This window comes from Ooceraea biroi, chromosome 2, assembly GCF_003672135.1.
Source record: "Ooceraea biroi isolate clonal line C1 chromosome 2, Obir_v5.4, whole genome shotgun sequence".
Lineage (NCBI taxonomy): Eukaryota > Metazoa > Arthropoda > Insecta > Hymenoptera > Formicidae > Ooceraea > Ooceraea biroi.
Window position 1 is genome coordinate 10,863,433 of NC_039507.1, and position 15,271 is coordinate 10,878,703.

Below are 15,271 nucleotides of genomic sequence, written 5' to 3' on the forward strand. Positions count from 1 at the left end.
ATCGAGTAGGTGTACGTTTCTAACGAGTCGAGTATAGAATTTCTGTTGTACAGGATTATCGGCAGGACACGACTTTACACTCAAGAGAAACATCGCGCTGGCTACTTAATCTAATACCTACCCGACTGCTATTTGCTAGTCCTCGTCAATCGTCAGGCAAAAATCAATTAAAATCTGTCGGCTTTCGTGTCGCCCGATCTCAGTGGTCAGGGTCGGGCAGAGCTTAATTCGCAGTCAGAGCTCGTATTGTCTCACTACTCTACACGGTGTTCGGCCTCATTTCATGCTCGATCGGTGAAAGCACGATGGATAATTCAACGGCGACTCGAAAGTACGAACAGTCGAACGCGGAGTCGGCTTTCGTGGGCGATTATATGCGCGAAGCAGGCCAACGAGATGCATACGTTCGGCTAATTAATTACGCTCGGATGATAGGAGGGACAATGTGCATCGCGTAATAATATCGCTCGCTTTCGCAATGCCTGCACTTTCGATCGAGTTACGCGGGAGAGAACGACGCTTCCTTCAATCAACTGATTAACGTTATACTCGTTACGTTCAATACCCGCGCGTTTATTGGAGAATTTTTATTACATAATTTCGCAAAAAGGTTGCTTTCTCCAGCAACGGGTTTCTAACAAGACACTTCGCTTAAATTTGCGTCTCTCGCTCTCTTAAAATGCAGTGCACGGGGAATGTCGAAGAGGCATTTGCAAAGTCAGCATCTATCAGTAGAGCACCTGTGTCGCGTGAGTCGAAAGCCACAACGTGGCACCTATTTCTTCGCGTAAACGAAAGTCCAATCGCGTTTCAATTTCTCCCGTTGGCAGCGTTTTCTCTCACAGCCGTTTACGCGTTCTCCTCGTGCTTGTCGTGCGAGAATACATGCGTACGTATACATGGAAAGCCATCACGGATGCAACCATGAGATGCATCCCGCATGCGAGCATTTATTAGATGCAAATGTTTTAGTTTGTTTTGCACGTTTTCGCTTTCTATATAACATTATGGAGCTATTCCCGATGGTATTACGATGCCGGGTTGACCTAGTGGTCGAGTTGAGAATGGGATCGAAGCGAGTCTCACACTGCCATCAAGTTTCAAAAAGTATTAAATTCGAACAACGATTTCTCATTTTTTCGCCCTTCGCAGCACGAATAGCACGATCATTACGCGACTTTTAATGCTTCCCATGTTCTTGTCTTTCAGGAATCGCCGAACGTAAAATTGTCTGTTACTACACAAACTGGTCGGTGTACCGGCCTGGTACAGCAAAGTTCTCGCCTCAAAACATAAATCCGTATCTTTGCACTCATCTGATTTACGCGTTTGGAGGTTTCACGAAGGAGAACGCGCTAAAACCGTTTGACAAGTATCAAGACATCGAGAAAGGTAACGCGAACAAGTGTATCGTAATATCTATTGTTATCGCTAATTAACAACTTAATTTGCTCCCGCAACTCTTAGCGCGATTCTCCTAGTTAATCTCGGCAATTAGACTGTTAGTTATATAGCTAAAAAAATCGTCAATCGATTTGTCATTTGTAAATTTGTAAACTTTTGTCACGCATGTATATTCATACGAGAGACGATGATTGTAAGAGGGAATACGCTCGCTCGACAGGTGGATACGCAAAGTTTACGGGTCTAAAGACTTATAATAAGAATTTGAAGACGATGCTGGCAATCGGCGGCTGGAACGAGGGCTCCAGCAGATTTTCACCGATGGTAGCCGATCCCGCAAGACGACGAGAATTCGTCAAGAACGCTATCAGATTCCTTAGGCAGAACCATTTTGACGGTCTCGATCTCGACTGGGAATATCCAGCTTTTCGAGACGGTGGGAAACCACGAGATAAGGACAATTATGCCAATCTGGTGCAGGTGGATGTCTCTTTGATTTCGTCGTGATGCCTTATCGCGACAGAAAGAACAGAATATATGGAGATTAATTCGTAGGAACTTGGCGAGGAATTTGAGAGAGAGTCCTCGAAAACCGGAAGACCGAGGCTGCTGCTGTCCATGGCGATGCCCGCTGGTATCGAGTACATAGACAAGGGTTACGACGTAGTTAGATTAAACGAATATCTGGACTTTATAAATTTGCTCTCGTACGATTATCATTCGGCGTACGAGCCCGCCGTAAATCATCACTCACCGTTGTATCCTCTGGAGGAGGACAACGAATACAATTACGACGCAGAGTTGACTATTGTAAGAATATTTTTTACTTTTGCTAGAATCTCGTAATGTCATTTTCGTTCTCCTCATTTTCATAATCCTCAATCCGTCGATAATATGAATTTAATTCGCGTGCGATGGAAACATTTGTCAGGATTACACGATCAATCATCTTCTGGAGAAAGGTGCGTCCGCGAACAAAATTGTTCTTGGAATACCGACATACGGTCGGTCGTACACGTTATTCAATAAAGACGCGACCGACCTCGGATCACCAGCTGATGGTCCAGGCGTCGAGGGAGAGGCCACTCGAGAGAAAGGCTACCTCGCCTATTACGAGGTAATTTCTAAACTAAAAAAGTTAAAAATAAGCCAAGACTCTCTCTCACGTCGGACATTACAATGTACTTTTCTTGCTAGATTTTCTTGAAATTGGCGTATTTAATGTATTTCATTTTCAAGATTTGCGAAAGCATAGCAGAATCCGACGAGTGGGAGGTCGTTGAGCCAAATCCCAAAGCCATGGGACCATACGCTTTCAAAGGCGATCAGTGGGTAGGCTACGACGACGAGGGCATAGTTCGACTGAAAGCTCGATACGTCAACGAGAAGAGACTGGGTGGCATCATGTTCTGGTCGTTAGACAATGACGATTTCCGTGGTAAATGCCACAATCGTCCGTATCCTTTGATCGAGGCAGCCAAGGAAGCGTTACTCACGGATAACAGGTAGAAATGTTCGTTTAGCGATATATCATTGAAATTAGCAAGGAAGCAATGAAGGTTCTCTCACGTATAAAATACGCAGAAGTACGATCGACAAGACAAAATCAACGGACGGCCGAAAGAAGAGTCGTACGCAAGGCACTGCGGGCAACGCCGTTACTCGCAAGTTAAGCACAAACGGTCGAAGAGGTAGTACCACATCGGCTCCGATCACCAGCAAACGCGTGTCCTCTTACGCGAGACCAAAGTACCGTACCATTTCGAGATCGAGCAACGAGGAACAAGAAGATCGGGAAGTATCGAGGAGATCGTACGATCCGTCCTCGAACGAGGACACACAAGGCGGAAACACAGTCAGAGTCACGCAGAAGATTGAGCGACCAAAGAATCGGAATAGGAGCAAAACGCGAAGCAGCTCTGCCGATCGTAATTCTCGTAGGAAACAATCTAGACGTAAGGGACAAAGTAAGGCTGATGGGAACGAAGAGTCTTTGAGCAATAAATTAACGACGCCCGAACCACCGACTACACCTGATCCGGGAACCGGTAAGTTTTCATAAAAAGATTTCTTGATCCGCGATTCCTTTAGCAGTGTTAAATTACCCAGCAGATTTTTGGAATTTACATCATTCCTCGAGAACGATAATTAAGATAAAGAGGATTCAAATTATTCCGTATAATTATTCTATTTACGAAGTGAAATTACTCAAGATAGTCTTTCTCTGTAGACTTCAAATGTGAGGACGAAGGTTTCTTCCCGCATCCTCGAGATTGCAAGAAATATTTTTGGTGTCTCGACAGTGGTCCAGGAGGACTTGGTGTGGTCGCTCATCAGTTCACCTGTCCCTCAGGTAGATAAATTATATTGTAGATAAGTGTATTTTTTATACGAGTGCACGGATTAAGACTACTCCCACTTTGATAATGGATAAGATTCAAAACCATCGTCTCGCAAGATGGTTTATTTATTATTTTTATCGTAAATCATTGCATCAGCAGTGTCAATTTAATTCTCTCGTAGGTTTGGTATTCAACAAGGCAGCGGACTCGTGCGATTACCCGCGCAACGTGATTTGTCCCAAGACCTCAAGGACATCGGTGGTCTCAACCACTAGGTCGCCCATCACTGCTGCGACCAGCCGAACCACTTATCTGCACAGCACCACCACCGCGAAAGCGGAATCGATAGAGGAGGATTCAGAGGAGGAGGAGGAGGAGGAGGAGGAGGAGGATTACGACGAGCATGAGATCGAGGAGACCGAGGAAGAGGAAGTGAGGGAGGAACCGACAGTTATCACAACAACAAAACCACTCGTGTATAAGACCCTTACCAGAAATAGATTAAATACAGTTACAACCGCAACATCAACCACGTTGAAACCGAGTGAATCGGAAAGAACTAGCGATGGCGAGGACGAGGAAGACCCGAGAGTCATCAAGGAATTGATCGATCTCATCAAAAAAGCTGGTAAATATCACTTTGCTACCAAGTACATTTAATACACCTCTCTTTATCGATCTCTCTCGTTTTTAATAATTATATTATATTTTCTTAATGTAAAAAAATGACACTCAAAATAAGAAATCATCGATTTCGTCAACTTTTTCCAACAGGTGGAATAGAGCAGCTCGAGAAGCAATTGCTATTTCAAGAGAAGAATTCCGACGCAACATCGGATAGCAAAAATGTCACTCCGGCTGCTATCAGTCGTAGTCTGTACGAGCGTGTGTTGAACCGTCAAACAAACAGGGTCGGTAGTCAGCGGCCGATACTGTCATCCTCGGAAACCAGTTACGTCAACGGACCGGGGAGAGCGCAATTCGAGGGCTTGGACGATATCCCTGAAGTGAAAAGTCTCAGACGATCGCAGAAGCCACAATACGTTACTATTGAAAGAGCCAAGTCAGTCCCTCTATAATACGTTCATCAGCAACGATAGCTTTCTTCGCGTGTATATATGGCTCTGTTTACTCACCCTTTATCGAGATCGGTCGATTCTTCATTTACTCGCGATTTAATATGATCTTCATTTACTTGGATTAATTCTGAAAATCCACTAAATCGAAATTGAAATTGATCGACTTGTAATCGAGGGATAAAGTTGACTTTTATTTCTACAGATTGCGATAAATTATATTAATGTTGATGTTAGATCAGCGGCAAAAGAACCTCCGTCAGAGGACGAAAACGAGGAGAATAATGATAATACCGACGTAACTTCCTACGAAGAGGAAAGCAATCCATTGGAAAGTAACTCGTCCACGCAACGGGTGACGCCAAATTACGTGAACATTCGGCGAACGCGACTTTCCACGACGACATCCAGGTATGAATATTGGCAAGATAGTTTTTTACCTCGCATGTACGCGCTGTATCTGGAAATGTTTTTCAGAAATGAGAACGATGTGGGAGGTAAAGAAGCGGAAACTGAGGAGGAGAGATCAAATCGTAGACGACGACCTTTCCTTCATTCGAAGTACGAGCATCTAAATATCGATTAAATGTTACAACACTATAAAGATTATTAATGTTTTAATTTGTAATTTCTTAGACAACAAGATAACGAGTCCGAAACGTTCAACAAACGAAATCGTGGCTCGAATTTTAGGTAAATATAAAATGGGAAGACTTTTATTTAAATATGATGATACAGATGTATGACATAACGCATTATTACAGTCAGTAGAAAATGTCATATATTTGTTGATTATAAATAATTTCAGGAGTTCAGATAAAAGAGCTAGTTTGGAAGGTCAAGTCGCGGATCAATCGGCAGAAAAAGATGATGATTCGCTAACAACGAAACCTAGGTTCTTACAACTTCCCTTTATCTAGTAACGTTTCTCCTGTCGTTTTACAATGACTTGTTTTGGAATCTTTCAGATACATCAGCATACAAAGATTCCGAAGTACCACCTCAAAGACATCCGAGGATTCGCTTAGTGTCGTGCCTTTATCGCAACTGACGAGCGAAATCACTTTACCATCCAAGGCGGAAGAATATCCAGAAGCGTCCGGTGCTAATTCAACCACTTTATCATCCACGTTGCCCACGTCAATTACCTCGACCTCCACCGAGATCATCACCGTAATCAGCGTTGAACCGCCGGAAAACTCATTTAATGTTAGCCCTAAGGTAGACACCATTGATTCCACCACGGACTCGATGAAACTGGTGCAAGACTCGGCGACGGAGATCCTATTGACGACGGTACCAGCAACGAGCCAGGCGGCGACTACGACTTTGAGCAGATCAACGATCGCTGCCGCGGTGTCGCAACCGCGGCCATTCGGTTTCACTCGACGAAGATCCAGCTCATCAGAAGCGACGACCCCGTCGAGTAGGTCCAAGGTGAGTACAACATCGCAAAATCCCACACGCCCGTCGAGTCCGTTTCTGGGGCGAACTCGAGTACGGGCGAGACCGGTCGACCGGGTTGTTGAGGACGAGCCGGTGAATGAAGCAGACGCCCTGCGCACGGAAACATCCATACCTAGAAGCAAGGATCTTAGCAGATCACGTAACAGAGGTGCTAGCAGGTATACCCCGCCAACATCGAGGTTCAGGGCACAGGAGGTTTTCGCAAATTCCGTTGTGGCTCCCAGGTACAGAGAGAGAGGCAGAACGGCGGCGATTTCGACGACCGCCAGTACGACTACCAGCAGCGGTTTCGAAAGAAGATACCGGAGACCCAACAGAGTCAACGGCACAGAGACTACGAAAGCTAACGATTTGACTAACGACAGTCCGATAATCAGGATAACGCAAGGTAGTCCCAGGAGGAACCCATCGTTCCGAACGCGACTCGAGAGCAATGACAAGATCACAAATATCAAAGTCTTTAGAAGGCCGTCAATCTTAAATGTGAATCGTAAATACGACAGAGCAAAGTACACAAAGAAGAGAAACAACGCGGAGGAGCCCGTGCCAAGGATCATCAACGTTGATGACTCAGATCGGAAGCAAGTGGTATCAACAACTTTGAGTGGAGTTCTCGAAACGGAGGTCGACAAGATCGAGAGAAGCAACTTGCTGAACATTGTCGATCAAGAAACAACTACTGCCAATTCCGTCGTTGAGTCGTTTAAACCGATCTACGTGCTGGAGCCGATCGCGCAACTAGATGTTACGACTATTTCCAACGACAGAGTGGACCAGACGAGCGATCGGCCCGAAGATGCTATCGCCACGACGACCGCACGTATCGAGATTCACGAATTCAATCCCGACCTGGTGACGATCGTCTCTACTGAACGTATAATTGATATCGATGGAACATTGGCGGCGCCAAGAAGGCGCAAAGTACTTTTAAGAAGAAGACCCGTATCATCGAGTACGGCTGCTAGCGCCCAGGTTCAAGTGGAAGAGGAAGAGAGGTCTGAAACACCTCGCAGACGAAAGGTGACAAGGCGTAAACGTCCACTTGGAGACGGTCCTCGGTCGTCAACTCTGGCCGAGGATCTCTCTCTCGAGAAAGAGGTGCAGGAAGGTTTGAACCGTCCTGCAGAATCGACGAATTTGATGGAAAACAACGTTGACGAATCGACATTTGCCATCAGCCACCAGACAGGAACGAATAAGGATGCCAGCAAATCGACGATCGCCGATCATCGAGTTACAAATGATGAGATGGAAGACTCCACTTTAGCTCTCACAGAGAGTGCTTTGTCCACCGATTTTAATTTTGACAGTATCACAAAAGTTACTCCAGAGACGCCCGTTCCCGGATCTACGACGTTTTCCAACGAACAAGCGACGATTAACGCGGATGACAAGGAAGAACATCATCGATCGACGAACGAAATAAGTCTCGAGGCTACTACGACAGAGTCAACGTTGGCGACAGCCACCACCGATTATACCGAGAGCTATACGTCTCCGGAAGAAACGTCGATGTTAACTGCCGACGTTGAAGACGCATCCGGTACTCGCTCGCAAACGATCACCACACAGTTTACGACCGAACAAAGTTCCGAATTGGAGCATACGCGCAAGAATACGGCCTCGGCTGCCAACGCTACTAACCGATATTCTCCCGTACCAACATTGTCAACGTCAATGGAAAAGAATAACGGTTCCGAGATCCTCTCGAGACGCAGGAATAACTTTTTCATTCGCCGTTATCCGCTCGACTCGTCCGACGAGGCTCTCGATCTTGCGATTGGACAGGAAGTTGCACAAGATACGACGGTGAAGAATAAAACGGTCTCGCCGAACGGTCTTTCAGGCGATTCAGGAGATTCAGGAGATTCAGGAGATTCAGAATTTTGGAAACACTATACCACCGTCTCATCAAGAGCTCAGATAAGATATCCGTTAAATCGCGCCACCGAAGACACGGAGGATCGTAAAATCTCGAAAGCAGACATCGCGGAGGATGACACGTTTCGGTCGACGTCGATTCCTACCAACAGACCCGAGATTCGTTCACGATACAAGATCCCCGTTATCTTGAAGCGACCATTCGATCCCGAAGAGGCTTTATCGCCCAGACGACATCATTCGCTCTTAGACTCCGCGCCGGAAGAGTCCGAGGAGACCACGGAAACGAGGGATACCAGGCTCGGACAGTCGAGTTTTCGGCAGCCGCGAACACGTTACAAGCTTCGAGACCGGGATAATGTCAAGATCAACGAGGCTGTAACGCCCACGAGTACCTGGCAGTACTCTCGTACGCGTTCGTATTCAAAGCGTCCATCGTCGACCAGCACGGAGGCGGCGGTTACGGAGACTCTGATACCGGCGAGAAAATTCGATTACGTCGCGGACGCCTTTCACCGGAAGCAGCAATCGCTGAGGACGACCACGACGACGACGTCGAGGAGCAACAGTTTCTTGGACTCGCAGAATCTAATTGATTCGGATTATACGAGCACCACGACGGCGAAGCCATTGGTAACCAGATTGGTGACTTCGGTAGTTGAGTCTGGTACCACGGAGCGACAAAAAATCCTCATCAAGACCAAGTATTCGTCGTTGACGTCGACTACGCGGATACCGGCGGATCAATTCCCGTCGACAACCCAGTCGTCGTTTCTAATGGCCGAGGATGACGACAACGAGGATGATGAATTCGTCAATGAGATTCGTCAGGGAGTCGAACGGTCGACCCTACCGATCGAGGGGGCGTTCAGTCAGCGCCATGGTAATCGACTCGCCACGGAATCTCAAGAATCTTCGACAATCGAGATCGAGTCGGTGTTCAACAATCTGATCGCCGGCAAGAGCTCCGCGAGGCAGTAGCACGCGAGTGTCTTTACTAATCGTCTCGATGTAGCTAACGTGCGTGTTGACACGTGTACATACACAGTATACATGTATATGCAGTTATTGCAGCCATTAAATAAGTAAATTAGAAGCCATTTCAATCGTGGCGAGAAGAGTTCGAGTTAACGGACGTGGGAACGTCACTAATGTATATAGCATTAATTACATTTAAGATACAATACCTCTATATGAGAGATGGACGTTAAATAAACGCGGGTTACGTGAATCAGAGAAAACGACAAGGACTCGTTTTAATTCACGATGACCGGTGGGTCGTCACCCACGCATCAATCGTCTTCACGCATTATCACCTCATCATCAATAACGAACCGATCAATAACCAGATTCATAACGAGCATCTCTTCATCCGCTTGTCTCTCCCAGAGGAACCGAGACCTCTGATAACTCATCCGACGATGTATCTCTACTTATCGCAAGTATGAGACATCTCACTAAACGCTACGCAGGATGACTCCTTATTGTCCGCAAATTAATGCAGCAAGCGAGACACACGTTTATGGCGCTTTGACAGATAATTAGAGAGCTCCCCTCTTCGTGTTCCTCCTTTCTCCTCCGAACTCGATGCAGTTCACGGACAAGGACAGAAAGACAGAAACTGCAAAGAGAGAAATACTCTGGATGAAGAGGGTAAGGGACCCTTCTTCCACGGAGGAGGGTCTCCGTATTAAAGCGCGCTGCCTTATTCTGATTTTCAGGTTGCCAATTCGGAAGCTATCCGAGCTAGGCTGCCGACCCTGAGGGAGCTGATCGGCTATACCACGTTGTCGTCCGTGTTCTTGCATTCGCTGCGAAACGACGTGGATAACGACATTAACCGAGGAGACGTCGATGAGTCAATCAGAGAGATCAGAAACGACGGGTCGCGTGACGCTGACAATGAGACAGATCTTACTCGATCACCGAGAAATCGAACCGAAGAAATGGAAGACGATTCGTGGCTGCGACAAGCCTCAGAGAGCAAAGCGATATCTCCAAACGGGGAAGATGTTACTCTCGAGGAACGAACTTTAGTCACGACCGCTATTCAGGAGAACGGAGATGGACGAGAGAAATCTTCCACTCGGACCTATCCGAAGCCGACAACGATGCGCGGCATACCTCTCGCCAAGCTAACTCCTAGTTCCCAGGGGACGATGCGTGGGTTTTACGTTACCAGAAGCGGGAACGATTTACCGACTATGCCAATGCCGGCAAACGACTTTACGATATGTAACGACCCCCCCCATGTTACGACGTATCGTTCCACTGAACGGCAACAGACGGAAACCACCTTGATTCCCGACATTTCTACAACCGACGATATTGTCACCGTCGCGAGCGAAAGCGGTCAGCACGAAGCGGTACGATCCGGTATGCCTAATAACCACGCGAATTCTATTGTCAACGACAAAGTCATCGATAATCTCAAAGAGGATTCTCCGAGTCCATCGGAACTACCTTTAGAAGATTCGGACAGTGCTGAGAATCTGTCGGATTACAGGGAAATTGATATCGTTACAACTTTAGCCAGATCTGCATCCAAAAGGGGAAAATCACTAAATAATTTTGATGACGACGCGGCACTTTCTCATAATGCTCACGTCATTTCGACGTCGACGACGCCAACGAGGCGAAAGATCGCCTTGGTCGTGAGCAGATACAACGAGGCCACCACTCCGTTGTGGACGGGAAAACGTATAGTGATCAGGAAACGAAACAGAAACACCCTCTCGTCGATCAAGGAGGCCATAAGACGAACCAAGAGTGATTTTGCTCAGACCACAGCGAGTGTCCTTAAAAACGCTTTTGGAACTTTTGCGACCTCGTCGACGTCGACAACGCCTGCAATTGGGTCAGAATCCATGGCAGAGGCTTCCGAAGCTTTGAACACGCACAGAAATTTTGCCAATTTCACCGACAAGGCGGCCGAGGACTCGGAAAAGCGTACAGCTACGGAAGCGACGATTGACGCTACGGCTGTCATCATTTCAACGCCCATGGATGATTCTACAATCATAACGATGCCGTCTACAATTATGACTACGTCATTGATTGCAGCCGCGAAAGCTTCCGCGGCTACGACCGATGGCGTAATCACGACTACACCATCGGCAACCACAAGAATTGAAACTGTTCCCGAGATTGCAAATTACTCTGCAATTACTGTCCCAATAATCGCGGAGTTAAACTCGAACGAGTTTGCTACTGTGACTACACCCATAGCTGCACAGGATACAGAGCTCGATGGCGTTTCCACGATTGCAAATTATAAAATAATTACCATGAATTCAATGACCGTAAACCCGCATAAATTTACGACTGACTCTGCACACGGAAGTACACTCGAAACCACGAGCGCGGCAGTCGAAACTGCTTACACGACTGCAAATTATTCCACTCTCGCTATTCCAGCGATTACAAACGCACACGCAGCTACGACAATTCCCGCTGTTCAGACTTTACCGTTAACACCAACTGTTACCTCTACTACGAATTTGCGCATAAACACAATTGCACCTGCGACAACGCATGATATCGTGGATATAAATACAGATATAACAAGAAGCACGATTACGCCTGCTACTGTAATTAATCCAACGACTATTGATACGAACGTAACTGTAACGTTTGCGTCTGCGAATGCAAACCTTTCTCTCGCGGTTACTTCCGCAATGGCGGACACAACGGTGCCTGACGTTAATTCCACATCGTCCGTTAGCACAGGCGCGACTTTGGCGAGTTTAACTGTTCCCGATCAAGTGTCATCGACCGAGTCTTCCACGATATCTTCGATAACGCCTGACCTTTCGTTTCACATTGACGGCAAAGATCTCGAGAAATTATCCGTGCCCGCAACTGCAGAGTCTATAGCCACTACTGAATTTAGCACGATGTTTGAAACCTCTCCGACACTCACAATTTCGCAGTCTCTTTCGACCATCAATCCTGAAACATCGACAACGGTAACAATGGTAACGACCGCATTTCCGATTCAAACGGACGATAGTCTCGTCGTGACATCGACGGAAGCTCAAACTTTACCAATTTTCTTTTCAAACGCAAAAATTGCGACTGTTGACGCAACGACCCGTCGCTCATCGATTGCGACAGATGCGACAACTCCATCAATCACAAGTAGGCTAGATTCTGTACAAACGACAGATAAAGAAGCAATCTTGTCGGAGATGAGCATAGAGAGAGCTTTGAAGGAGGATGTCATCGCAACACTCGATCAAACGGTGAATCGAACAAACATTAACGAAAGAAATTCTTTGCAAACGGCAAACGAAGAGAGAACGACGTTGCCAGAAACGAAGGCAACTTCTGATGAATCTGCTTCGAAAAACGTAGAAAATCGAGGAGGAAACCAAACGGCCTCGCAGCTCCGTACGAATGATCACGTGCTTGGCCAAAAAAAGGCTTCTAGGCGTCGCGTCTTAAATCGCACGAACAATTGGATAGGAAGTCCCGTGACACAACACTCGACCCGTGACAATCACTATCCTCGACGTCGAGTCACGATTTATCGCCATCGTGGAAGGCCTTCCGACTATATCTCGTCTTCGAGGGTAATTGAAGAGAATCTTGGAAGGAGAAACATGCAGAAGAGACTCAGAATAAATTCCAAAGCGATTAGTAGCACTGTCAGACCTGAGAACATTTCCGAAGAATATACCGTCCACAAGTCAACGAAAAACGTGACGAGGAGAATGAAAGTCGTATTGAAGAGAATCAAGGAGAAGATGACGGAAGAAAATGCCACTATTTCACCTGTAGAAGAAACAACGGCATTTGTTCGATCGTCCGCTTATACCGAGAATAAAACGCTTCAAGCGCGTCGTAAGAATGTTGGGAGAAGACGACAAGTTGTACTAAAAAGATTAAAACCACCTCAGTCTGGAGAAAACTCTACAACCGGAGAGATTGGTGCCGATTCGGATTTCGTGGATGAAAATCTTTCAAATAAATCTCAGAGTAATCTTCGAGCAGGCGAGGCTTTTGTTACCGAAGGAAAAAATACGAGAAGAAGAATGAGACTTGTATTAAAGAGCATTAGACCAAAATCCGAGGAAAAGAACACGACTGAACAAACAAGCGCAGATTCCGATCGAGCTGATAAAAGTTTTCGAAACATCAATCGGACGAATAATTTTTACGCAAGTGATAATCTATCCCCGCAAGAAGGTGACGCGAGGAAAAGAATGAGAGTTGTATCGAAGAGTGTCGGACGTAAATCTAAGGAAAGAAACGTCACGATAGAAGAAGCAAATACGAATTTCAGATTTCAGTCTACGAATGCACGTTCGACACAAGACGATCCTCCACGTAATTTTCGTACGAGTGAGAACGTTGGCACGGAAGGAAAAACTAGAAGAAGAATGAGAGTTGTCCTGAGGAGAAGAGTCAAACCTAAATTCAAGGAACAGAAGACAGTAGAGTTCGGAAGAGCCAATGAGAATACTACCGACGAAAGCGCTAGTTCGGGTAATCATCGCGAGGGTAAAGATCTTTTCTATCAATATAGAACGAGAAGAAGAAGAAGAAAGGTTGAAGTCTCGAAGAGCGCCGAGTCTAAATCCGAGACAAATTCGATGGAAGAAGCGAGTGAGCATCTTTTTGATGAAGAAGGCACAAAAGAACAACAAATGAGAATTGCATTGGACAGCGTCAAACCCAAATTTGCGGAAAAAGACTCGATAGCCGAAGAAACGAACATGGATCTTGAATATGGACCTTTTGCCGTTAAAGAGCCTCGAATAACCTTCCCGTTTGATTTTTCGAATAATTTTCCAGTAAGCGAGAAAATTGTTTTCGTTAATGAACTTTCTAACATGGAACAAGCACGAAAAGGAGTAGAATCCAACTACAAGAATGAGGGGACGACGATCGAACAGTCGAAAGGGTTTGACGCCAAACTACCCACGGAGTCAGTCGCTCAGGTCGAAGAGGACACTGATCGATCCTCGCTCGAGGTCAGTGCCGTTTTAAGTATCGAAAAGATCCACTTTTGTTCACTTTTAAATAACACACTTTCTGATACTTTCTTGCTCGATCGCATGTTGCCTCAAGGGCTTAACCAAAGTGGAAACGAAGCGATGTCGCGGCCGTAGAAAAAAAAGGAAAGGAAAGAGAAAAAAAGGAAAAAAAGGGAATACTAATAAGGAATCTGAGATATAATTGGCCCTCTAATACAATCGGCTTACATTACACCGCCCGTTTCCGCCGCTAATCAAAAAGATCTACAGAATGGCATAATTCACTTGCAAATACCAACAGATCATAGAAATGATCATTGCCTTTAACGTCTTGGCTTGAAAACAACTGTCTGGCTAGCTAAGAATGTACCTTTCGTTCAACGCTTTCTCTCCTGGATCAACAAAAAAAATGTATTTTTAACGCTTAGTGGACGGATATAACTTTCAAGGAGATTTCAGATCTATCAATGCAAAAACGCACATGAAGATCTTTTTCAGCCGCTTAAAATAACACTGCCATATCGCCCAATTGCTGGCCATATGATAGTTATGCCTTTAACTGCATCGGTCAATGGTATCTTTATAAAAAATGACTAATCTGGAAGAAGCCAGTTGCGTAAATGACTGCGATTAGTGGCTTATCTGGTATAAATTACCTGCATAAAAAGTTGATCGTTTTCTGCTGGATTTAACGAGATTTTCTGAATGACGAGAATGGGGTGCCACGTTATTATTCTTTATGCTATTATTGTTCATAATAGCATCACATCGTATTTTAAGATGCATTGCCTCCCTACGAAGATGCTCTCTCTCTCTCTCTCTCTCTCTCTCTCTCTCTCTCTCTCTCTCTCTTTCTTTTTCTGCCTCCGTCTATCTCCGGAATAGAATTCGGAGACAAATTTGAAAGCCTGATCTTTCCGAGATATATTCAGAAACATTTTCATCCGCTGCTATCAGCGCGCTGCACGTACCTGCGCGCGTCCACTTGCTTCCCCCGATGTACTTTTTCATCTTCAATGTCTGCAGACGCTTAGATTGACGATTAATTTTTATCTTAATCTAGTCTCGATACATGCGAACTATATTTTAAGCACAACACGAAAAGATCGGAAAGATGTAC

The 15,271-nt window shown here is 45.7% G+C and overlaps 1 protein-coding gene across 1 annotated transcript in view; it reads left to right on the forward strand.

The window, feature by feature from the left end:
• Positions 1–15,271, forward strand: part of LOC105279198 — a 28,217-nt gene that overhangs the window by 8,333 nt on the left and 4,613 nt on the right. Inside the window, exons 3-17 of the mRNA XM_026975254.1 lie at positions 1,210–1,392; positions 1,625–1,884; positions 1,960–2,214; positions 2,336–2,521; positions 2,644–2,909; positions 2,989–3,452; positions 3,635–3,757; positions 3,928–4,374; positions 4,521–4,809; positions 5,060–5,233; positions 5,300–5,383; positions 5,459–5,515; positions 5,631–5,717; positions 5,791–6,259; positions 9,892–14,148. Coding sequence (XP_026831055.1) covers positions 1,210–1,392; positions 1,625–1,884; positions 1,960–2,214; positions 2,336–2,521; positions 2,644–2,909; positions 2,989–3,452; positions 3,635–3,757; positions 3,928–4,374; positions 4,521–4,809; positions 5,060–5,233; positions 5,300–5,383; positions 5,459–5,515; positions 5,631–5,717; positions 5,791–6,259; positions 9,892–14,148 — 7,601 coding nt within the window. The remainder of the gene's footprint in view (positions 1–1,209; positions 1,393–1,624; positions 1,885–1,959; positions 2,215–2,335; positions 2,522–2,643; positions 2,910–2,988; positions 3,453–3,634; positions 3,758–3,927; positions 4,375–4,520; positions 4,810–5,059; positions 5,234–5,299; positions 5,384–5,458; positions 5,516–5,630; positions 5,718–5,790; positions 6,260–9,891; positions 14,149–15,271) is intronic.